General features: G+C 28.5%; 3 protein-coding genes across 5 annotated transcripts; 1 reads left to right on the top strand and 2 right to left on the bottom strand.

The window, feature by feature from the left end:
• Nucleotides 1-3,788: 3,788 nt before the first annotated feature.
• On the bottom strand, nucleotides 3,789-5,763 carry LOC126838749 (probable ribosome biogenesis protein RLP24). Its single transcript, XM_050573421.1, has 4 exons — nucleotides 5,467-5,763; nucleotides 5,209-5,395; nucleotides 4,984-5,133; nucleotides 3,789-3,965 (listed from the first exon to the last, which is right to left on the bottom strand). The coding sequence occupies exons 1-4, from the start codon at nucleotides 5,545-5,547 to the stop codon at nucleotides 3,847-3,849; spliced, it is 537 nt and encodes a 178-aa protein (XP_050429378.1). The 5' UTR covers nucleotides 5,548-5,763; the 3' UTR covers nucleotides 3,789-3,846.
• A 387-nt stretch (nucleotides 5,764-6,150) lies between these two features.
• Nucleotides 6,151-10,325, top strand: LOC126838747 (m7GpppN-mRNA hydrolase). The gene is made up of 7 exons (XM_050573417.1): nucleotides 6,151-6,693; nucleotides 6,761-6,917; nucleotides 7,760-7,978; nucleotides 8,047-8,315; nucleotides 9,243-9,393; nucleotides 9,468-9,605; nucleotides 9,683-10,325. The coding sequence occupies exons 1-7, from the start codon at nucleotides 6,593-6,595 to the stop codon at nucleotides 9,875-9,877; spliced, it is 1,230 nt and encodes a 409-aa protein (XP_050429374.1). The 5' UTR covers nucleotides 6,151-6,592; the 3' UTR covers nucleotides 9,878-10,325.
• Nucleotides 10,326-11,198: 873 nt separating this feature from the next.
• On the bottom strand, nucleotides 11,199-22,009 carry LOC126838746 (uncharacterized). 3 transcript variants are annotated; one of them, XM_050573416.1, is made up of 11 exons: nucleotides 21,679-22,009; nucleotides 20,787-20,965; nucleotides 19,757-19,890; nucleotides 19,617-19,686; nucleotides 18,638-18,723; nucleotides 18,454-18,527; nucleotides 18,285-18,346; nucleotides 12,377-17,171; nucleotides 11,752-12,229; nucleotides 11,614-11,661; nucleotides 11,199-11,477 (listed from the first exon to the last, which is right to left on the bottom strand). In XM_050573416.1, the coding sequence occupies exons 2-11, from the start codon at nucleotides 20,961-20,963 to the stop codon at nucleotides 11,402-11,404; spliced, it is 6,000 nt and encodes a 1,999-aa protein (XP_050429373.1). In that variant the 5' UTR covers nucleotides 20,964-20,965; nucleotides 21,679-22,009; the 3' UTR covers nucleotides 11,199-11,401. The 3 variants fall into 3 exon arrangements, with proteins under 3 accessions (XP_050429373.1, XP_050429372.1, XP_050429371.1); XM_050573415.1 differs by adding an exon at nucleotides 21,137-21,244 and having other exon boundaries at nucleotides 11,752-17,171; XM_050573414.1 differs by having other exon boundaries at nucleotides 11,752-17,171.
• Between the last annotated feature and the right edge of the window lie 1,063 nt (nucleotides 22,010-23,072).

A 23,072-nucleotide genomic window follows, 5' to 3' on the forward strand; every position in this document is an offset into this window, starting at 1 on the left:
TTAATAGGCTCAGGCATATATTTTAGCTGAAAAGGTTTTAATTTTAGGTATATTTTTGCTTCATAATAAAATAATAATTATAAATTGAATATTTGCTATATATACTAGTAGTTGGACATTAAAAAAAAAATGGTGTTACGTGACTTAACAGGGGGACTGTGCCCCTCGGACTCCCTGTATTATATTTTATGTATACTGTAAAAAATGTTCAAAAATGATTAACTAAATGGCATAAATGTCAATTAACAACACAATGATCGTCGAAAACTGTGGCGAGCGATAACAAGACCAGCGATGCACGGTGATAGGTGATACCAAAACAATAATATGAACACCGAGACATGTCTCATAGAGCAACGATAGCCCCCCCTCCGTCGTTTTCCAATTCCCCCTGCATGTCGTGCCCAGCAGAAGAGACAAGTTTGAAATTGTCTCATTTATTTTTATACTACATTAGGATAGACCCGGCAGCGTGAGCGCCCGCCTATCTGCGTCCACAACTACACTATTCTAAGAATACTATTACAAAAATATTATTTTTACATTAAAATTAGTAAAAAAAATTGTATTTACCTATAACACAACCATATCATTTGTACGTATTTTAAGTGGGTAGATATTGTCTCTTTTTCTCCTATGACACTTCGTCGCTGAGTTGGTAATCATGAAAATGTTAAGAAATATTCTAAAAACCTTTTGATTGCCTTGCCGATCGAGTATAGTAGAGGATAAGTGTTACTACCTATTAGACTTATTTTTGTAATAATTATGTTATTTAACAGTATTTGGCTTTTAGATCAAGAAAATGGCATCCCGCAATATCTCGAGCGTAACAAAAATGGTAATTAGAAGTATCCACAAAAGCCACCCTCTTCAAGAAGACGCCCGCTTGGCAAATATTAAGAAATGGCAAAAACATTTTCAACAACCCGATGGTGTACCTGTATACCTAAAAAGAGGAACCAGTGATCGTATTTTGTTTGGTCTTATTTGCATTGGAACAGTTATTGGAACAGTTAACTCTTTTAATTTCTTGTATGAAGAAGTCAAAAAACCATGAATAGAATACAGAAATATACTCGTACTTTCAATAAATCTAGTTCTTATGTATAGAGTATAAATATAGCAACTAAACTACAGTTTTGTGTAATTCAATTGTCCTTATTGTTAATAAAAACATTTTCCCAAAATTAATTGTTTTTTTTTATAAAAAAAATAATGTTACATTAGTTGCTGGTTTTTAATAGAAACTCTGTTTAAACTTAAATAATGTATACTAAAACTTTAAAAAAATTTTTTTAAAATAGTGCTGTTCATAATAATGAATACATATTATAGTATTGAATAATAATTATGAAGTAAGAGGTACTGTTGCGGGTGATGATTGTGGAGGTTGATTATTGGTTATAATAATTTTCTGCAAGGCAGCAAATATTATTCCTGTGACTCCTAAAATTCCAAATGCAATAAGTGTGACTGAAAACCAAGCTGGTATTCCCAATGATTCTGTGAACAAAATATTTATTATAATTATTTTTTATTCTTCTATCATGTTGGTAACAACATAATATTTTATTTTGATTTTTTATGTATTTGGATTATACTCCACATTTTGATGTAATTAAAATTTACAAAAAAAAATAGTAATGATTAAAATAAAATGTATAGTGTATATGCATAAATACTTATAGTATATAGTTAATACTTAATATGTTATTTATTTGATTAAAATTCTAAGTTATCCACTTAACATTTTAAATATAAAATGCATTAGAAATTGATTTAAAAAAATCAACAAAATGAATGTTCTTTAATTTTTTTTTTTTTTGCAAAGTATTTGATAAGCTGATAAGTTAAACTTTTGTTACCAAATATATATTTTTTTTTTTAATCCAAAGCTACTAAATTTTAGTACACGAGACTGACTCGTGGAACGCTTCGCTCTGCACACCCTTTCTTTTTATACCTTACACTAAATGTATTCATTTTCATTATTTTTATCATACACATTTAATACATTTCTTTTGAATTAGAGATTATTTAACAATTGGTTAGGTCCTTGGGTATATTTTCTTGTGAGTAGCGGATACTTTATAGTATATAAATGTAGAAAATACTTAGAAAAGAGCCTAACAAGATTTTCCCGGTATCTCGTTGGGCCTATCTGCCTATGCAATTTAAACAGAAACAAGTCTTGTCTTCAAGATAAAATTAAGGGTTTTAATTTCTAGTTAACTAAGGTTAAACCTTAAGTGACTACAGTTATAAGGGGATTTAAAGTTAGTCCAATTTATGACATTTTATACCAAAAAGCCTGAAAACTTTTTGACTACTTAGGATGATCTGATTTAAATTCTGTAAAGATACACAAGTTCTTTGGCTACTTTACAAGATTATGTAGGAAGCAGATTTTTTTTTTTTTTATGTAAAAAAATTGTTCCTTAATATTAATTTATGTAAAAATGTAATTTATTTAATTAATTAGAAGAAACTAAATTTGTTTAATAAAAATTGGTTTTCTACATAACCTAATAAATAAAATAATCAGAAAACTCTAATCTCTACAAAATTTAAATCTGATTATTTATAGAAGGCGTAATTTTGTCGGGCTTTTAGGTCTAAAATACTACCAAAATGGAGATTACTCATTGAAAAAATAGTACAACTTTAAAATAATAATTTAAAACTTATAAAAATTAATCTGTTAATAAATTGCCACGGTCGAAATGTTTTAAAAACCGTCTGCTTTCAATATCCTTAAGTATTATTATTTTGATGGGTTATGTTAGTAGTGATCATTGTTCAAGTAGTTTACATCTATAACTTTACATAAAAAAGTAGTAATGTTTTATTTAATATTTATTTCCTTAAAAACATTTTTTATTTTAAGATTTATTGCAAAGAAATATTTATCTTAACAATTCCTTAAAAACATTAGTTCCGTCAAAAAAAAAAATGAATTTTAGGTACAATTACTACTATAAAAGTCAATAAGTTAACATTTGGTTTTGTAGACAATAATTTAATGAAAAGACTTTCAACGAATAGGCTTTTTGAGGAGAACTATTCTCATTAAAGCAAAATGTATACATATCGTAATTAGTTATGTTAGTTGTGTCCTTATCAAAATATATAGCTCTAAGCAAAGATGGGCCAAGTCTAAACTATATTTAACTGATTGATTGATGATTATACAAATATTAATAGGTGTTGTTAAAAATAAGTATAATTTAATTATGTCAGCCAGGTTCTTAGTTAAAAATATTTGTATTATTGGTATAAAATATAAACAACTAAATGTTTAGTCTTGTATTGCCTTATTTCCATGGAATAATTATTACCTTAAATTGTTACATACTTATATAATTAATTTTAATTAATAAAATAAAACTTACTATAGTATGTTCTGGTGATGGTCTTACGACCTCTCAGGATTTTTCTTCTTCCTTCAGTCTCATTTAAAAATGAGACAATTACTTAGAATAAAAAAATTTTCAAATATGTTAAAAAAAAAAAACTAAAAACAAATAGCAATTTACTTACCAATGACCACAAACAAAAACAAAGTAGAAAAACGCATTTTGCTTAGTGCAACTTTTGGTTTTGATAAAATATTTCTGTTTAAATTGTTCAAACTTGATTTTGCTATACGTGTAAGAAGGAAAATATGTATTTGTCTATTGGGCGGGAACATATTTGTATAGTATCTTATCTCCTTTGGAATTTCATTAGTCATTTTTAGGGCTAGGTAACGATATCTTATGTAAATAGTTAATCATACATACAAAGTTTTTATGACACATATTTATTAATACATTAATAATATAAATACAAATTAATTAATTTTTATATTTTTATGTATGTCAATTTGCTATGATCAATATTTTCTTCAGCAACCATCTCTACATCATTTTCTTGCTGTTCTTCTAGTAGTTTTTCTTCAGTAGCTAAACGTTGTTTAAGTCCTAAAAAATAAATGTACAATAATACTATTTAATAATATGGATTCAAACGAACTTCAACTGGTAACTGTTTAAAATTTTTTAAGAAATTTGGTTAACATCTAAATTCAATTACTAATGGTTTTATAATAACTAGATAATAATACAATTTTAAAAAGTAAGTAAAGATTGGTTACTATATTCTATTCAGTTTAAGTTTGCCCACGCATGCATACTGATCCCTCAGTACGTTCGGACCTCTCAACCGAAGTCAGGCTGCTCTTTGATTGGCCAGCAGTGGTTGAACACTGCTGTCACTCTTCGCGATCACCGGCTGCCATCGTGTGTATACAGATGGTAATAAAAACATTATAAAAAGATAACATATTGACGGACCGTTTACTTTGTAATTCACTTTCTATTGACAACTCTATATATTATTACCTAAATTGAGGGTACGGATTGATATTGTCAGGGGATTTTAGTTTTCGTTTGAGAGGAATCGCAGTGCGCTCGATCCAACTGGTATGATAGTACAGCTCACTGAGTATACACTTTATGGGCCGCAATGATCCACACCCGTACCCACTGTCGGCAGCATTTATGCGTGCACGCGACCAATTTAGTGAACAAACTTAAACTGAACAGAGTAGTCATTTATTTTTACAAGGTAGTTATTTTATAAATTTGTCACATACTAATTAATAAATGTGATGGAAATAGGCAGAACTTTAAATTATTATTATAATATTTATTCAACAATAAAATTACAAAATAAAAAATGCCATTAAACATTACACTTAACTTTTTAAAATTTATTTGGAAAATGTTTAGTCACGCTAAGTTATTGCTTAAAAGTTTTAATCTTTAATTAAAAATTATTTGAATTATAACTAAGAAATAAAATATATTAAATTTAGGCAATTGAACAACTACACTTATAATATCACGTTTCATAAAATAAAATTTATAAAATTATCTAGTTATAATCCTTAATAACTAGTTAAAATTCTGGATTTTAACAATCTTAATAAAAACATACCTGCTGCAGGTGATCGAATTAATGACATATCTCTCTGTACTTCTCTAATATCTCTATGTTGCTCGACTTCACGTCCTTTACGTAACCGTTGCATAACATAAGTGGATTGCCGTTTTTGTTGAATCTCTGTCACTTTTTTAATAGCTTCCACTAATAATAAAAAATAATAAAATAAATGTACTATCTTTGTGATAATGATAGCGTTATTTAATAAAAAAAACATACTCGACATTTGCCAAAATTCGCGATCATATTTCATAGGTATGTTACGACGTTTCTCAATTTCAAATGATGGATCGACAGCCAATTCTTTTCCAACAGTTTTACGGTAGGCCTTGGTCCATCTCACACGTCTTGGATTCTTCTTCTTTTGGAATGCTCTGTGACATTTTGAGCGGCAAAATTTAAAAACCTAGAATTAAGCATTTTAATTGAAATATAATAATAATTTGTAAGATTATTACAATAAAATATTTATCATACTTTACAATCATTTCTCACAAAATGCATGCCATGCCCAGGATACATTTTAGACGAACAAAAATAACAAGTATCGATACGCATTTTATAACTAAATTATTTTTTTAAAAACTAGACAAAACTTTAAATACATTAACTATGAATAGTTATTTAAACGATCCTTCTCTCCTTCCTTCTAAAAATAAAAGGAACATGAACTACCTCCTTGTCAATGGCCTACGGTTGTATTCTTATACTATTTTGTTAAATTATCAATTATTATTAAAAAGCACATGGATAGCTGCTGAATGCCGACGTGAATTAATACTTTTTTTTTTTTATACACCTATTTTACCTTATTGAAAACAAAAACAAATGTCATGGAATAAAAACTATAAGTTACATGATAACCAAAGGGAGGACACTGATAAAAATTAACAAGGAAACGCAGATATATTGCATGGGACCTATGACCGATTGCCGACACGACACTCGGCAGACGACGCGCAGCTCATAAACGGTTACACAACGGTATTGCTATAGGCCGTTGTTTATTAATTTATTATATAAATAATAAATCTGTGGGGTTATACCATTGATAAAAAAAATATTTATTGATCCGTGGATTGAAATGGAAGAAAAACATTAAGTCAGCTGATATTTTCTTTTTTTTTGTCGTATGATAACGTTTGACGTCACGAACTGCGTCGTAAGCTACACTAAAGGTATAACATTATAACAATAACAAGTCTCATCTCATCAAAAAGGTAGTTACTTTGCTTCCTACTAAAAAAATTTCTTCATTTCCTATCTTAAATGGCCGTGTCAATTGATCTGTGTTTGAAATGTGACGATACTAATGACCAGATACATGCCGGGACTTAGTGATTCGACAGACAGTATTAGCTAAGACATTTAGTCATGTAATTACTTATAATTTTTAAATTATAAAATATACCTACAAGTGTGATATTAATGTTACGACGTAATTTTGTTAATAATTTAAAAAACAATTAGAAATACACGTTATTTTTTTAAAGTTTTAAGACCACATTGTATTGTGCTGGACTAATTAAATAAAAAAATTGACGTGTTCATCTTTATTGAGTGCGCACATATTATATGTAACGTACCTGTATCGGCTCAAAGTATGATCATCGAAATGAAGCCAGTTACTTTAAAGAAAGATGACCAACAGCAGCAGCAAAAACAAATGAAACTGACTAAGGAAATTCTGGATGACCTTAGTTGGTTTGTATAACAGTTATAATTGATTTGAAGTAAGCTGAAATGTAATTGGCTCTTTTATATTTTTCAGTCGCTTCATTATAAATGTTCCTGAAGAAGAGCGACAAAATTTAATAAGAATATGTTTTCAAATTGAATTGGCCCATTGGTTTTACTTAGATTTCTATTGTAGTGAACAAAACTTAAAACCATACGGTATCAACCAATTTGCAATACATATGTTCCGGGTAAATATTATGGAAATTATTTTATTAATACAATTTTTAAGCAACCTTGCAGTTTGATAAAGTTAGAAATTTAAATAGGTAAATTTGTCTTTAATTATATTATTCTTAAAATGATTATCTAGTTCTTTTCCTTTGATTTCCTTATGGTCACTATTGTAAAATGTCATTATTTATATTGGCAAACTAAATTTACCCATTATTAATTAGTGCTTATTTGATATATGTATTGATTTATTAATAGACTGATAACTAATAATAATCAATTCCGATGTTAACCGTCTGTTAGTCACACTATAATTGGCCTCACCTAAATAAATCAGACAGTTGCCCGCCCAGAGGAACAAACCGCCAGTGGCCAAGATTCGAACCAGCGACCCTGTGTTGATACACTGCAATCTTATCTCATTTATTAGCCATGCACCTGCACTGTTACTTAATCTTAATTAAATATTTTATATTAAAAGTCTTATTAACCCCATCTCACCCTATTATATCTTAAGCTGGTCCTCACTGCTGTGCATAACGTTTGTCAACTATATGGCTTTTTGTGTGCATTCCCATGAATATTTCTTTGAGGTACATATTTATTTAGAAGCACTCCTGCAAAAATGTTCATAAATATTTTCCATGACAGTGTAGACTTGGTTTTTTATGAAAATTGGTACACTATATAATAAAATGGAATAACTCGGAAAGTTGCCTGTTAAGTTATGTATTTGGTGCCTATGATCATAACAATTATTTAGATTAAGTATTTATTTGAACTTGTTTGCAATGAAATGTATAACTAACTTTTTAGTTTAATGCTATTTTGACGAATGATTTTTATTTTTTGTTATTAGCATATACCATTTTTAAGGAGTCGCGAATCACAAGTTTTGGATGTCCTTAAAAAATGGCGTGAATACAAAAGATCGGTACCCACGTATGGTGCTATTCTGTTAAATGAGGATATGACACAAGTATTATTGGTCCAGAGTTTTTGGACCAAAACGTCTTGGGGATTTCCAAAAGGAAAAATTAATCAAGATGAGGATCCTTTAAACTGTGCCGTTAGAGAAGTAAAAAAATATTAATAAGTCACTTAGAAGTAAACAAATTCAATTTTTTTTTTTTTTATAATCTATAGGTTTATGAAGAAATTGGATTTGATATTGGAAATATGATTAAAAAGGATGATTATATTCAGATAGTGTTAAATGATCAAATAAATAGACTATATATCGTTCCTGGAGTTAGTATGCAAACAAAATTTACTCCCCAGACTCGCAATGAGATTGGGTCGATTTCATGGTTCCCATTAGACAAACTGCCGTCAAACAGAAAAGATCATTTAGCTGCTAGGAATCAAAATAAGAAACATTCCTATTCTTTTTATATGATACTGCCATTCATCAGGTAACATAATTCTATGAAATGTTTTATTATTAAACAATTTTTTTAATCTTGTTAAGAAAATAGCGTCTACATCTTAAATGAAAGACTTATTTATCTTAAATGACATGTACAGTACCATACCACATAGTCGTGTGCGCTGCATAATTATTTTCTATTCAAATAAAAACTTTTTTTTTTCATAATTCAACAAATTGAAAATTATTCACTATTATATTATAAAGTATATTTTTTATTTTTAAAAATTATTGAGATTATAACATAAATAATTATTATTATACCACTATAATACAAATATTATTATTGTATTTGTAATTGTATAAATTGTTATTGTATAAAAGCAAAAAAATGTTGTAAGTATGCAAGGTAAATTTTTGCTAACAAACAGAACCACATTCATAAACAATTTCCCACATGAGCGTTAGTAACCAACAAAATAATTTAGAGCAGAATAAAAATAGACTTGGGTAAATAATTACCCTGTTACTTAGGTTTAGCTGCAATAGTATGTTTAGTTTTTAGAATATTGATTCATATGCAATGATCACTTTTAATAATAGTTAAAACTTAAAACCAGGTGCCACTCGCTCATATTTAGGAGAATGTAACTTATAGCTCCAATTGGTTAACACATCAGATATTTATATCCCTTAATAAGATATGACACTAATATATATATATATATATATATATATATATATATATATATAAAAGAAACTCAATTTAAACTTTTTATAATTAGGTAAATTTTATTTTATTAATATGTATGTTAGAGAGGTGTTATGAATAGTTTATTTTATTTAAGTCAATTTTAGTTGATTAAACCATACATAATTAAATCACTTTCATTTTTAGACTGTTTATCTGTATATATGAACTAAACATAATAAATGCCTGATAGCTTTAATCATACTTGTCTGTTTTTAATAGACAATTGAAGAATTGGGTAACTAAAAATAAGGTTAAAGGAAAATCAAATGTTAAATTGAACAAGAAACAAAAATCTATATCATTAGATATTAAAAACACTACTCCTATCGTATCTATACCTGATCGAAAAAAAGACAACTCAAATGAACTTGTAAGTATTATTAGTAAATTAAATTAATTAATTACATATTTTCCAACTGAATATTTCATGTTTATAAATTGCAGACTTCTCAAACACAAGAATTCTTTGCCATGTTTCCTGAAAGATACAGTTCTCCAAAAACGTCTATTGTGACATCTAGTCGAAGTAGCCCTACACAACAGCCTCTACCTACAAACGTTACTGAAACTAATGCCATATCGGTAAGTATGCCTTCCTTTTAGTATGGCATTACTATTACTTTGTTATGTAACTGAGAGCATATCAAATTTAATTTTAGGAAACTAAGCTTAAGGAATTCTTTGCCATGTTTCCGCAATGTTTGGATGTTTCTAAATCACATAATATGCAAACCGACACTGTCGTTACTACTAAGGTGACTGATAATTTCAAAGGCAATCGAAATTGTGTTAAGAAGACCAACCCTTGGCCAGAGTTCAAATTTAATAAAGCTGAAATTATGAAATATTTTTAAATACTTGACTTTATCTTCCCCTCCTTCATCCTCATAAATTACACATAAATTATTGTCGTTTACAGTTTTTTTTTTAACAACATTTTTATTTTAACAACTCAAATTTCATCCTCCCTCATAATAATTTTTTGTTTAAATAGTTTTTCTCTTTAAAGCTAAAGTGACATTTACTATATGTATTTTCTTTTTTTTTATACATATTATCATTTCATTTTGATAAGCTATCATTTATTTTTACAATAGTGTAATTGGTATAACTCGTACAAACACATAGTTATATATAACATTTTTTTTTTTGTATACATATTATTTGAAACCTTTTTCCTATTATTGGCCAAATATATATGTTTAATATTTTTGTTCTGTAAGTTAATTTCATACAATTTTTTTTTTCATTGTATTCATTGATTTATTGTCACAAAAAATTATTCTTTTTTTAGATGAAACCAATAAACCTAAGTTCTATCCCCAAATTTTACATATGTATTTTATTTATATACCTTAATAGTTTATATTCAGATGCGTTATAAAATATAATTCAATTTTGATAAATTGGAACATTCAACGTCGTAACATATACTATAATATTATGTATCGATTTGGTATAGTGCCGAGGTAAATTAATTAATGATGGAAACGTAATTTTTTAGTTATTTAGTGTAATATCGGCATTGAGGAAAAACATGAATTCACTAATAGTCTTAATAACTGAATAGATATGTAGTGAACACTTATTTTCATGTTCATTGTCTTTGTTACTCAGACAAATAGGAAGGGTCTAATAGGCTAGCTGAACATAAGTTGACCACAACATAATGCCAATCACGTTTGGAACCTATTTCTCTTATAAGACGTTTATTAACCCGAATAAATAAGGGTAGTAACCTAATAGTGTAAACAGCCCTGTTCCACTTGCCTGTCATCTTCCCAAGACTGACTGTGTACATAAAACTAAAATTGTAAACGGAGAAAAATAAAAACAAATATTGACAAAACACTAAGACTATATTAAAATAAAAATTATGTGTTATACAAATAATCACATTCTTAAAAGTTTTACTAAACTATGAAAAAAAAATCAGTTTTTCCATGTATTATATTATTGAAATTAATTAAAAATGTAACTGTTGTCAAAACTGCAGTCCTTGTTCTAAACATTTATCAAAAAAAAATCTTTAACTAGATGGATAACATACAATTTAATAGCTACTTTTTTTTTCTCATTGAGTCTGATCAATAAATAATGAATATTGTAATTATGTACTATACATAAAGAATTATACATCTACGCATAGATTTCTTAAAGAAATAGTAGATAACATTTATTCGTACATATATTAATGTGTATATATTCAATATTTAAAACAAAAAACAAAAATGTAACAAAACATCATTTTCAATATATGTAGCAATTATAAATATTAAATAATTAGAGAAAAAAAACAAATTTAATTTTCTTAAACAATAAAACTATAAAAAATCTGATTTAAAAAAATTCAATAAAAAAAGGCATCATTTCTAGAATTATTTTCGTTTTTCTCTAACTCTAAGCACTCGACTGGGTATAGTTTCTGAATCTGTTTCTATTAATTTAGTGTTTCTGGAAAATAAAAATTATGATAATTTACATATCATTTACGTGTTTTGGGCTACTCTATAAATCAATTTTATATAATGTACAGCTGAATATAAATAGAAAATGTAATATAATTAAATTTAAAAAATATATATATTACCGAGTTGTTTTCTTTGGTCTGGGTGATATTGACTTTGTATCTACATTCCTAGAGAAAAAAAAGTAAAATTTAATCAATACTTTTACATTTTTATAACTATGATATTTTAAGTATATAAAATGTAAAAAAAATGCCTACTTGTTAAATCTCACTCTAGTACTTATATTAGGTTCAGTATCGTCAGTATCAGTACTTTGAGCTTTGGTTGATTTAGTTGAGCTTAAAGATGCATTATTTTTTTTAACTTCCAGTTCCTTGTTATCTGCTAATGCTTTTCTAGTTATTTTTTTGGCAATAGGAGCTGAGTCAACAGAAGAATCATGTGGATTTAATTCTCGCTTTTTAGCTCTGGCTCTTTCAGTAGACTTTGGTTTATCTTTCTTAACTTCATTTGTTATTGGCAAAGAAGTATCAGATACTAAAACAACAGTAGTTTTGGATGTGTTACGTGTTCTCTTGCTAGTTGTAGGTGAGGTATTTTCTTTTGGAGGTGTTGATTCAAGAGTAACTGCAGATTTTGGCTTATCTTTTTTTATTTCATTTGTTGTTAACAAAGAAATGTCGGATGCCAGAACTTTTGTTTTAGATGTATTACGTGTTCTCTTGCTAGTTGTAGGTGAGGTATTTTCTTTTGGAGGTGTTGATTCAAGAGTTACTGCAGATTTTGGCTTATCTTTTTTTATTTCATTTGTTGTTAACAAAGAAATGTCGGATGCCAGAACTTTTGTTTTAGATGTATTACGTGTTCTCTTGCTAGTTGTAGGTGAGGTATTTTCTTTTAAAGACGTTGACTCGAAGGTAACTGCAGATTTCAATTTATCTTTCTTAATTTCATTTGTTGTTGGCAAAGAAATGTTGGAAGCCAGAACTTTTGTTTTAGATGTGTTACGTGTTCTCTTGGTAGTAAGTTCTTTTGGGGAAATTGATTTACGAGTAACTGCAGACTTCGTCTTTTCTTTCTTAACTTCATTTGTTATTTGCAAAGAAATGTCAGAACCTGGAATAATTTTTGTTTTGGATGTGTTACGTGTTCTCTTAATAGTGGTAGGTGAGGATTTTTCTTTTGTAGATATCAATTCACAATTCATTGTAGTGTTAGCTACTTTGGACGTATGATCCCGTTTGCGACCTTTAGCTTTAGGCTGTGAAATTGCAGATGTGTCCGCAGCACGTTTTCGACTTCCTTTACCCGATTGAGTCACTGTAGCAGAAGTTTCAGTAATTTTTTCCTTTAACTTTTTGGATGGTGCTATAACAAGAGTAGTTTTTTTTTGTATTTTGGTCACTGTTGGAGATGGTGAAAGTTTTTGGATGCTTTCGTCAATTTCACTCGTTGTCTCATACTCTGAAGTTTCACTTAATTTATTATTACTAATTTGCTTTGGGGGTTGAATACGTTTAGCTAGCTGCTGCTTTTTATTGGCCTTTACTACAGAAGATTTCTTAATTTGAATTTTTTTCACACCTTTGGTATTTTTATATTTAATTGGACTAGGAGTTTTATTTTTATTTATTATTGGCAAATTAGTTTCAGTTAATGTAGTATTACTGCGTGTAATGCGGGCTCTAGGTTGGACAGCACTAGTTTTAACATTTTGTGTTGTTTTGGTTTTTTCATGTTTTTGAGATTTGTCTTTACCAGCTTTAGAGTTATTTTTTATATCTTTATTAGAAGTATGAATGTCATTGTTGAATGGTATTTCTTTGCCAACATCATCATTAGTCAAGTCAATAATAATTTCATTTTCTACAGTTATTTTCTCCATAGTTTTTAATGATTGTGGTTTTTTCTCCTGTAATTTTTGTCCAGAGATCTTTTGTGCATTTCTTGAGTGGTTTTGATCAGAGTCACTGTCTGCTGAAGTTCCAACAGATGTTCCTCCAGAATCTATCTTATTTACTTTTTGCTTTTGAACAGACATTCTAGTCTCATTTCTATTTGCTCTTGTGCGCAAATTTCTTCTTGTTTTAGTTACTACTGGACTAAAAGTTTGAAATATACTATTATTACTTTTATTCCTATTCGATACTTGAGATGAGCTAGAATCAATTTTTGAATCAGTTAAATCCATTTCAGAATCTGATTTAGTGGTCTCAGAGTCTGTATCAGTTGTACTTTCTAAAATAATTATTTTGTTTTTCATTGGTCGATTCATAACTTTAGATGGAGATTTTGATTCACAGATGTTTTTGAACGAATTTTGTTCTTTATTCATTATTGAGCTTTCATTATCTACTTCACTGCTATGTTGTTCAGCTAAATGTGTAGCATTCATAGACACTGTCAGCTTTTTTTCATTGATATGCGTATCAGAAGAAGTTTCATTAACTATGGATTTAGACTTACGAGAACTTCTTAAACTTAAGGTATTGTTGTCTACTGATTCATCCTCGCTCTTAGTATTAATTTGGGGACTTTTAGCTTTAACAGATTTATTTTTTGTCGACATTGACTGTATAACCTTATTTTCTAATTCAGTTGATGTTTTTTCAGGTGATTTATTGTGAGATCTAGTTGTGCGTTTATTTCCTATCAAGACCTGATCAAAGGCTATTGTTGTACTGTTAGGGGAACAAGTTGTGATAGTTGGACATTGTATAACACTATTTGTTTTTGAAAGTCTTCCCTTTACACTTTTTGGCACAGAAGATTCATGTTCAGGTAGTTCTTTTGAGATGTTTTGATTGCTTTCACTAAACAATACTTTACTACTGGGTTTAGCATTAATATTACTCGTTTCTGAAACTGAAGCTTTTTTAACAGATTCATTGAAATCCTTCATTCTTTGTGACCATAAATCAGGATCAAAGAGTGGCATGGAAATACCCTTTTTCTTTTGTTTACTATTATCTTCAGAAACATCATCTTGAATAGTATTTTTAGACTCTTCTATGTCTGTAGTTGAATTAAATGGAAGTTTTGAATTTTTAGACCAGTTCCAAGGAGTAGATTCATACTGAGGTTTACCAATAGAAGTATTTAAAGTTTGTTCAAAATGTTTGTCTGTAGTATTCAAATTTTCAATATCTTCTTCCAATTCTTCATCACTCTCGTTAAATGTTTTTGTTAGTTCTACAAGATTATTTAGATTACAATTTCCTATATCATTTTCCAAAATATGTTTTGTGCTTTTTTTAGATGTAGACATTTGTGCCTGGAGAGTCTGTTTTATATTAGGTTCTATGTTACTAACTGACTCCACAAAATGAATTGAAGGTTCTACATTACCAACTGTATCTGTAAGATTAATTGGAGATGCTGCTTTTATACAGATGTTAGAAGTTTTTTCACTTATATCTTGAACATTTTCAGTGTGATATACATCATTGTCTACTGTAGTAACAGTACTGGCTTCATTACATATTAGATAGACTTTAGAATCATCATTTTTAACGCTTTTATCAACAGTGTTAACATCTATTATTACAACTTCAGAAGCATTTTGTGTCTTATTGTGATCAATATCCTCTCTAGTAGTTGGCTGTTCATTAATATTAAGTGTAACTTTGTTAGAAATATTACCAAGAGAGTTTTCTTTATCAGAATTTGATGTGTCAATGCCATTGTGTATAATATTAAGTTGGCTTTCAATAGAATCAATAAGTTTTTCATTTAAATTTTCCATGGGTGAAAGAACATAGTTGTTTGATGATGATTCACTTGTGGTTTTTTTTGAAATGTCATCACTTTTATTAAGGTCAAGTTCTTCACAATTTTTTTCAACTGACTTATTCGCAGCATTTTCTTCAATTAGCGCAGAACAATCTTCATTAGAATTTGTGTCCTCGAGTTTATCAAAAGTGACATTACCCATTTCTGACATAACCGCTTTATCACTAATGTGTGTTTTAGAATGGAAAGCGTTATGATCATTTTGGACTATTTCTAAATTATCCAAATGCTCAATGCTTTCAGTAAAATCTTCTTGTACGCCATTATTTGTTTTATTAGTATCATCATTTTTTTGGGAAAGCTTGGAAGAATCTTTACATTTATCATTTTCAGCAATACTATTTTCTATGATATTTGATAAGTCTGCATTTTCAATGGTTTTATCTCGAGCACTCTTGTTTGTATTTTCATCTGATGAAGTTTCAATTATTTTAGAATTATTATGGTTCAGTTGTTGGCTTTTGAACACAGGTGTTTTCTCAATAATTTCATTCACTTGTGATGCATTATTTTCTGTTGTATTGATCATTTCACAAATACTATTTTCTTTTTCACTGAAAGAATTTTGATTTACCCAATTGACAGCAGCATCTGTATCACACAAATAATTTCCAGGATTCATATTTAGAGGAGAAGCAAATGCAAATTCTTCTTCAGGACTGTCAACAATTACTTTAACAGAGCTTTGATTATAATCCGAAATCTTAACATCATCCAATATTGTCTCAGTTTCAAACGTATTTTCTAAAATCTTACTAGAATCTAGTTTACCCACAGACGATTCTTTAGAAATTGTATTATCCAATGTTTCAGTGTTTTGTGTAGAATTTAAGTTTATACCTTCAATCATTGATTTATCTTCAGAATCTTGTAAAGAATTTTTCATAGAATCTTCTGCAACAAACATATCTTCCAAGTTAATTCTTCTTAATGAAGTAGACGACTTCTGCAATATACTTGTAGTAGTATCTTCGGGGGATTTATTTGAAGAAGCTTCTTCGTTTCTTGATACATTCATATTTAGTAGGTCTGATGCTTTTAAATTTTGTATAGGACTTCCATAAGTACGTTTCTCAAATGAACTTATTAGACTCATTACTTTATTACCTCTAGATCCTCTTTTAGAAGATGATTTGTTTAAAGTCACCTGATCTAGAATTGGTGAACTCATTAAAGATGACACACTGGTATCTAACGGCCGTACACCATCTAAATCATCAGTCTCAGTATCTTCAATATTAAAGCTTTTGTCTTTTTGGTTGACTTGAGAATGGTCATTATCAGCAGATTTGTCATCAATAACAGTGAAGGAGTTACCAGAATAAAATTTTGTACTTTTAATTTTGCTGTCAGTTTTGGGTAAGCGAGCAAACTGCACCATTCGATTATTTGACCTAGAACGACATGTTTTGGCCGTTTTTGAACACTTTAATATGGATCGCCTTGGTGCAGGAGTACTATTTTGTTCAATTACTTTTGGTGCATCTTCAATAGAATATGTTTCTCTCCTAGAAATGCTAGGTGTTGATTCTGGTAAATTCAAATTTAAATTTGAATCGACGGCAATACTGCTGCTAGGTTGCCAATTAACATTGTTGCCGTCAACATCATTATCATTATTTAATATTTGTTCAGACATTTTACTAGAATCAACTCCAGTCACGTTGGTGTTCACACTCTCTTCAAATAAATCTTCTTGATCACATATCGGTATCGGTGAATCATATTCCACTTCTTCATCTAAAAAGCGATAGCTTGTATTCATTTCAGGAGTAACGTCTCTTTTTTTTCTATCAGATGACAGAATGTCTAATATACGTGCAGAACTTGAAGACATATTGCTTGTCTTCCATGATTTTCGAGGTGTCTTAGAGTTGTTTAAAACCTAAAAATATGAAAGTAATTAACAAATTATCTAAATAATTACATTTTTTTTATAACATTTCTCATACATGGTATACATTTTTAAGCACTTTACTAATATTTAGGTGGACATCATTAGGATATACTGCAAAAATGTGCCTCATCGTCTGTTATTTATTATTTCAAAAATCAAAGACTATGCCCAATTAAGAGATCAAAACCCCATTTATTAAGGAGTTAGGTATAGACAATTTTTTGTAAAATATTTATTTAAAGGTTAAACTAACTGTGATGTGTAATTATTAATTCAGTAATTAGGACTTCTTTTTTTATTTTCCCGACTATAGCATTCTTGAAAAATATTTTTTTTTTAAATGTCATCGAACATAGTTAAACATATTCTCTATTATTGACTAAACAATAATTGTAGAACATTTTTTTTTTTTATGTTTATTAAAATAATAAGAACTTTATCTAGGTTTTCTTGTCGGCTTTGTTATATATTAATAAATAATAACTAAGCAATCAAAATTTATAATTGATCTTTTATATTTTTTTAATTCTTTAAGTGCTTATATTTATAGTAAAATTTAAGTTTTCTAAAAGACCGACGAGAGAACCTAGTTTAAGTTCTTTTCTTTTTAATGGTATCAACTCTTTTATCTATGACCAACACGCTTTTCCATAAACACCTATTTACTATTTTTTTTATAAGTGTCGTCTTTTTAAAAAGTGTGACATCTTAAGTTCAAAAATGAGCTGCAAGTGCCTTGTTAAACTGTGGCGAGATAAATTTTAGAAATAATATTTTGCACAGATTAACAGACACACACAATTAATTTGTACATGGAACCTAATATATTTTCTTTAATATTTTATGATATATCAATTTATATGCAGGACGAGGACCTTTATTGAACACTTCACATATTCTACCAATATATTGGTGTAGTTAGTTGAGTAAATACCCTGTATAAATATGAATGCAAACAATATCATTCTACTAATAAAATATATACATATATATATATATATATATATATATATATATATATATATATATATATAAACAACAAGTCTACTATTTAAAATACATTTTTATTAGTTAATTAACTTTGAATAAAAATTATGTTACCGGTATATTTTGACCAGATGTAACAGAAAACGATTTTATCAGCTCTGGTTTTGTTTTGTTAGCTGGAAAAAAAATATTAAAACTTTGTTCTGTTATAACAATCAAAACAAACATTGCTTAGGAAAAAAAAAGTAAAAAAATAAAACTACAATTAAATTATTATACGTACATAGAACTTCATCACAAGGTTTTTTTTTTAATTCTTCAAAAGACTCATTAGATATATGATTATTTGTTTCGACACTGCAATAATATCATAATAATAACACATTTATACATATTACTATATAAGTTTTATACATACTATACTACATAATCTATTATACTATATTATACATTATACACAAACTTACATAGGAGTTCTAGGTGGATGCACACTTCTTTTTGAAGGCGTCGGTGTAATAGTTTTAGAAGGTGTTTGCTGTTTTTTACTATTAACCTATAAGAGTAAAACTTAATATTAACACAGTTTTTAACTAGAAATAAAAATAAAATATTAGTTTCATTACTATACTATTATTAGTGTTCTATTACTATACTAGCAAATATACATTATAATTTTAGTTTTTATTAAGATTAAGCAAAAATGACCTACAACTCCTTAATAAAGGGTAGGTGAGGGGTCCTCTTAATAGAAGTACAACTATTTTAATGTAGGTACTTATCGATTCATCTAAGCTGAGTAGTAGAAAAAAAATTAACAGTATTGTCTACTACCTTAATATTATTTGTTGTCACTTTTTATTTATTATAAATAAATAAAAACAAAAATTGTGAATACAAACTCTATCATGGCAATCTAATAAAATTGCTTGTTTTTCATGCAAGATTAATTATCAAACAAATGTTGAGTTTTAGCATATCGACAACACTAATTTGTAATACTGTGATTTTGAATCCCTGACTTGTTGTCACATGTAATGTTTTCAAAAAGAAAAACTATAAAATTGTAATTATTTTTTAAGAAAATGTGTCTTACATTTATTTGATCACTCAGTATATGCAGGGTGTTGCGAAGCCGACTGACGAGTTTTGAGGGGCTATAAATAATGAACAGTAAAACTTGGAAACTTTGGCATGGAAAATCATTTGTAAACTTCAGAGATCGCATATAGCAATGTATTCCTGCTGACAACCGCCATCTTGCAGATATAATTTTCAAAACTTAATTTAAAACATAGAATTTCCTACTAATTTTTATAAAAGAAACTGCTTATCTCCAAGTTTTACTTTTCATTATTTATAACAAAACTTGTCAGTGGGTTCCGCCCAACCCTGTATATAAACTTATAAGTCAGGAGACTTGAATCTTAATTTTTATACTTTATTTACCAATGGACTGCTGATCTGAGTTCTTAAGGAAGTACAATCTGTTCTGATCCATGACGTCTTAGATGAAAGACTACAAATAATACATACAGATATTAGACAATATTTGTTAAGAACTACAAATGTTTAATTTGTTACCTTACCTTGCATAATTAAATATTAATTTTCTATCAGAAATATCAATTTCATCAGACTCTCTTAAAAGAAAATTATTTCGACCAATTTTTTTACCATTTACTTTTGTAGATCCTGCTTTACTTCTATCTCGTATATATGCCTAAACAGTAGAGATATACATAAATGAATTATCAATGTTAAGAAGCTACTGACTGATATCAAGTGACAATTAATATTTATTATAGAACCATTTTTGTCACATACATTAACCTTTAATTATGCTCCTTAAAAATTGAATTAACATAAATTAGTTTAACAAGTGTTGACATATTTTAAGAGTTAACAAATGCAGTTAAGCTTAATCCAGTTAAGCTACCAATGACAAATAGCTACCTATTGGTACTTAGGGTTGGAAGTCATACTATAAAAATAACAGAAATATGCACGCATTAAAAATAGCCTATTTGTGCAATAAAAAAAATTCAAATATGCACATTTTTAAAAAAACCCAATATGAAACAGATACCACGTTTTAAAAACGGACTAAAAAATATATAATAGTTTCTCCTAGTCCTGTACATATTTATAACTCCATACAGATTATCCTGAAAGTTTGTGGTTATGAATTTATAGTAGTTATGAAAATACTCGGTAAGATTTAAAACAAAAATGTGGGGTGCATGCATTAGATAATGGTAAGGAGTGTAGAGTAGCTGTCGTTGACAAAATTCAACAACAGCTCAAATCATTTGCAGAGCAATAGAATTGTTAGTGCCCTATGTGAACTATTCATAGAACAGGTATAACCAACTACCATCAATTTATGCATCAATTGAGGAGCTAGGAGAAATTATTTATTTTTTTTAGTCCATTTTAAAATGTAGTAAATTTAAAAAAGTTTTTATTTAATTAATTTATACTTAGTAATTATTGTATGAATGCAAATTTGTCATTAATAACATTACATTAAATATAAAGAAAATATAACAACAACTTTAACACATTTAGTGTAGTCTTTATTGTTATACAACTATTATAATAGTTATATATATTTACCTTATTGTCAACAAATAATATTGAACAATGATTATTTGATACACTGTCCAAATATATTCTAATATCATTATTAGAACTACGCCCAATATTAAATTCTTTTGATATAATTGGGCAACGGCTTGAAATTGAACCATTTTTCTTCAATATAGTTATAAAACCAAAATATTTTGTGTCCATATCTACAATCAAAATTATACATAATCGAGTTACTCAATCATATCTAGTATAGATTTATGTATCAATTATAAATTTAAGCTGAGTACTCAGTGCCTTGGTTACATTACACAAATATATCTTTTAATAAATTATATTTTTAAAATTTTACTAATGACGACATTTGGCATACTCACCATTCCACTATTGTGACTATACTACTGTACTAGTCAGTATAGTTGCTAGATAAGTATAGCATAGTAGTAGTAAATTTATTTCAACAATTGTATTTATTAACACTGCATCTAAATTAGTAACAGTACATTATGACTGGTATAAAAAGGTTTTACAACTTAATTATTAAAACTAAGTAACCTGAAGACTAACATATCGAAAGTGTTAATTAAATTACATAATTTCTATATGAGTAAACAAAATAAAAGATAGCACAGATGAAATCATAATAATATTGATTGGTTGTATAGGTACAATACATAGAAATTAATAAATTGAATAAAACATAGTTTGTAAAAAATCCATAATTGTTTATTTTTCACCCATGCAGAACTATATTATAATAGTTTTTAAATATATAAGTAGATCGAAAGACTTAAAAGTAGTAACAAATATATTTGTAAAATTAACTAGCATCATTGAGTAATTGGATCAGTTCATGCATCAAGTTGCTAATATTAAAATATAATAACGCCATGTCGTAAATGTAACGTAATAAACATACCGGTAAATAAGTCTTCCTTCGAATCTTAAACACAACAAATATGCGTTAGCGATAAGTTAAATAAATAAAAATACATTAATAAATAATGTTCACGATACAATTAAAAAGGGATCATTGTCGGTCAATAATATACACCATGCAAATGTCACATTCAAGTTTCAACGATCATAAAACGTAATATATACACTATAGTCTTATAAACATAAAGGCGCGCGCAAAACTTATTACTGAACTCGTAGAAACAATATTTAGATTTTAGTCAATTGTGAACTGACAAAAGCCAAAACTACGAAGATCACCACTGACCACAATGGTTATGAACGGTCTTAAGAATCGGTTATCCGTTACAAACAGCTTTCATTTTATCCGTTAGGTGCATTCTAGTCTTAGAGAAATAAATAATTTCATGGAACAATAAACCACTACGCCCAGACTTTTAAATCATAAAATGTAAATTTTAATATTAATTAATATATCAATTGCCAAAGAGTAGCAATAATAAAGTGAATATTAATTCATTAATATAAATTACATAATACAAATATGAATATAATAATATATTTCAATGTTCAACTTATTACAACAATATTCGCGAGACAGTGGCGGACGTCCTCTCATTAACCCTTCGGTGGGCGTGTGGCAGCACTGAGTGCTATTATCTCATTGTTTTCTTGTGATAACCAAAAAAGCGCGCCCACCAGAGGGTTAAGTGAAATAAATAAAAAAGGAGGACCATGGTAATTATCTCGGAAAACATGTCTTTTAGTAACACAAAAACGGATCCCGATTATGTATAGTGAAATGAATCGTAAATTCGCCTTATTGAATATCAAAAAACACTAATTTATGGCGCTAATGAAAACTAAACCAAAAATTTGATACTCAAAAAATATACATATTAATTAGAAACATACATAATGCTGTTTTTAATTATTTGGTTTTTAATAAAATACCACTCGGCTGGTGGTCTCTGTTGGTGATATATTGATTCAGAGGCGCTTTGGGCAGTTGTCCTTAACTTTGAGCAACGTTTTTGGTGGAATAACAGCAACTCCCTGGAATATTGCCTCCTTGAGAGCTGCCAAAGTTACCTTGTCTTTAAAGTAGGCTCGGAGGGTTTCAGATCTCGATGAAAAATTATGCGAACACTGATCGTAAATTCGCAAGGCAGCCGCGTCTTTCCCTGCAGAACGCCTCGGCGACAGTCCTAGGTCGTTCAGGAGGTTTGTTTTTTAATGCGTTAAACCTATTGCCCTAGACACCCAGTTTTTAAATGATTTGGTATTTGGAACGGGATCTTGACGCCCGAGGATAAAGTATATGCGAATGGCCCTGTGTTGTGGTCGGTGACCCATCAATTATAATACATTTTTCGATGACAAAAGTGCGATGCT

Source organism: Adelges cooleyi, unplaced genomic scaffold, assembly GCF_023614345.1.
Source record: "Adelges cooleyi isolate 19-005CV unplaced genomic scaffold, UGA_ACOO_1.1 ACOO_flye_CR_arks_rails_tigmint_CR_PRNA_30, whole genome shotgun sequence".
NCBI lineage: Eukaryota > Metazoa > Arthropoda > Insecta > Hemiptera > Adelgidae > Adelges > Adelges cooleyi.

Excerpts from the sequence above, each read along its gene's own strand:
- LOC126838749 (XM_050573421.1), bottom strand. The coding sequence starts at position 5,547 with ATGCGTATCGATACTTGTTATTTTTGTTCGTCTAAAATGTATCCTGGG. Across the intron at positions 5,134-5,208 it reads CGAATTTTGGCAAATGTCGA|TGGAAGCTATTAAAAAAGTG; the intron begins GTATGTTTTTTT and ends TTTTATTATTAG. Across the intron at positions 3,966-4,983 it reads AATTCGATCACCTGCAGCAG|GACTTAAACAACGTTTAGCT; the intron begins GTATGTTTTTAT and ends TTTATTTTTTAG.
- LOC126838747 (XM_050573417.1), top strand. The coding sequence starts at position 6,593 with ATGATCATCGAAATGAAGCCAGTTACTTTAAAGAAAGATGACCAACAG. Across the intron at positions 8,316-9,242 it reads ATGATACTGCCATTCATCAG|ACAATTGAAGAATTGGGTAA; the intron begins GTAACATAATTC and ends TGTTTTTAATAG. Across the intron at positions 9,394-9,467 it reads AAGACAACTCAAATGAACTT|ACTTCTCAAACACAAGAATT; the intron begins GTAAGTATTATT and ends TATAAATTGCAG.
- LOC126838746 (XM_050573414.1), bottom strand. The coding sequence starts at position 20,963 with ATGGACACAAAATATTTTGGTTTTATAACTATATTGAAGAAAAATGGT. Across the intron at positions 17,172-18,284 it reads CATCTGGTCAAAATATACCG|GTTTTAAACAACTCTAAGAC; the intron begins GTAACATAATTT and ends TCATATTTTTAG. Across the intron at positions 11,478-11,613 it reads AGACCAAAGAAAACAACTCG|AAACACTAAATTAATAGAAA; the intron begins GTAATATATATA and ends TTTATTTTCCAG.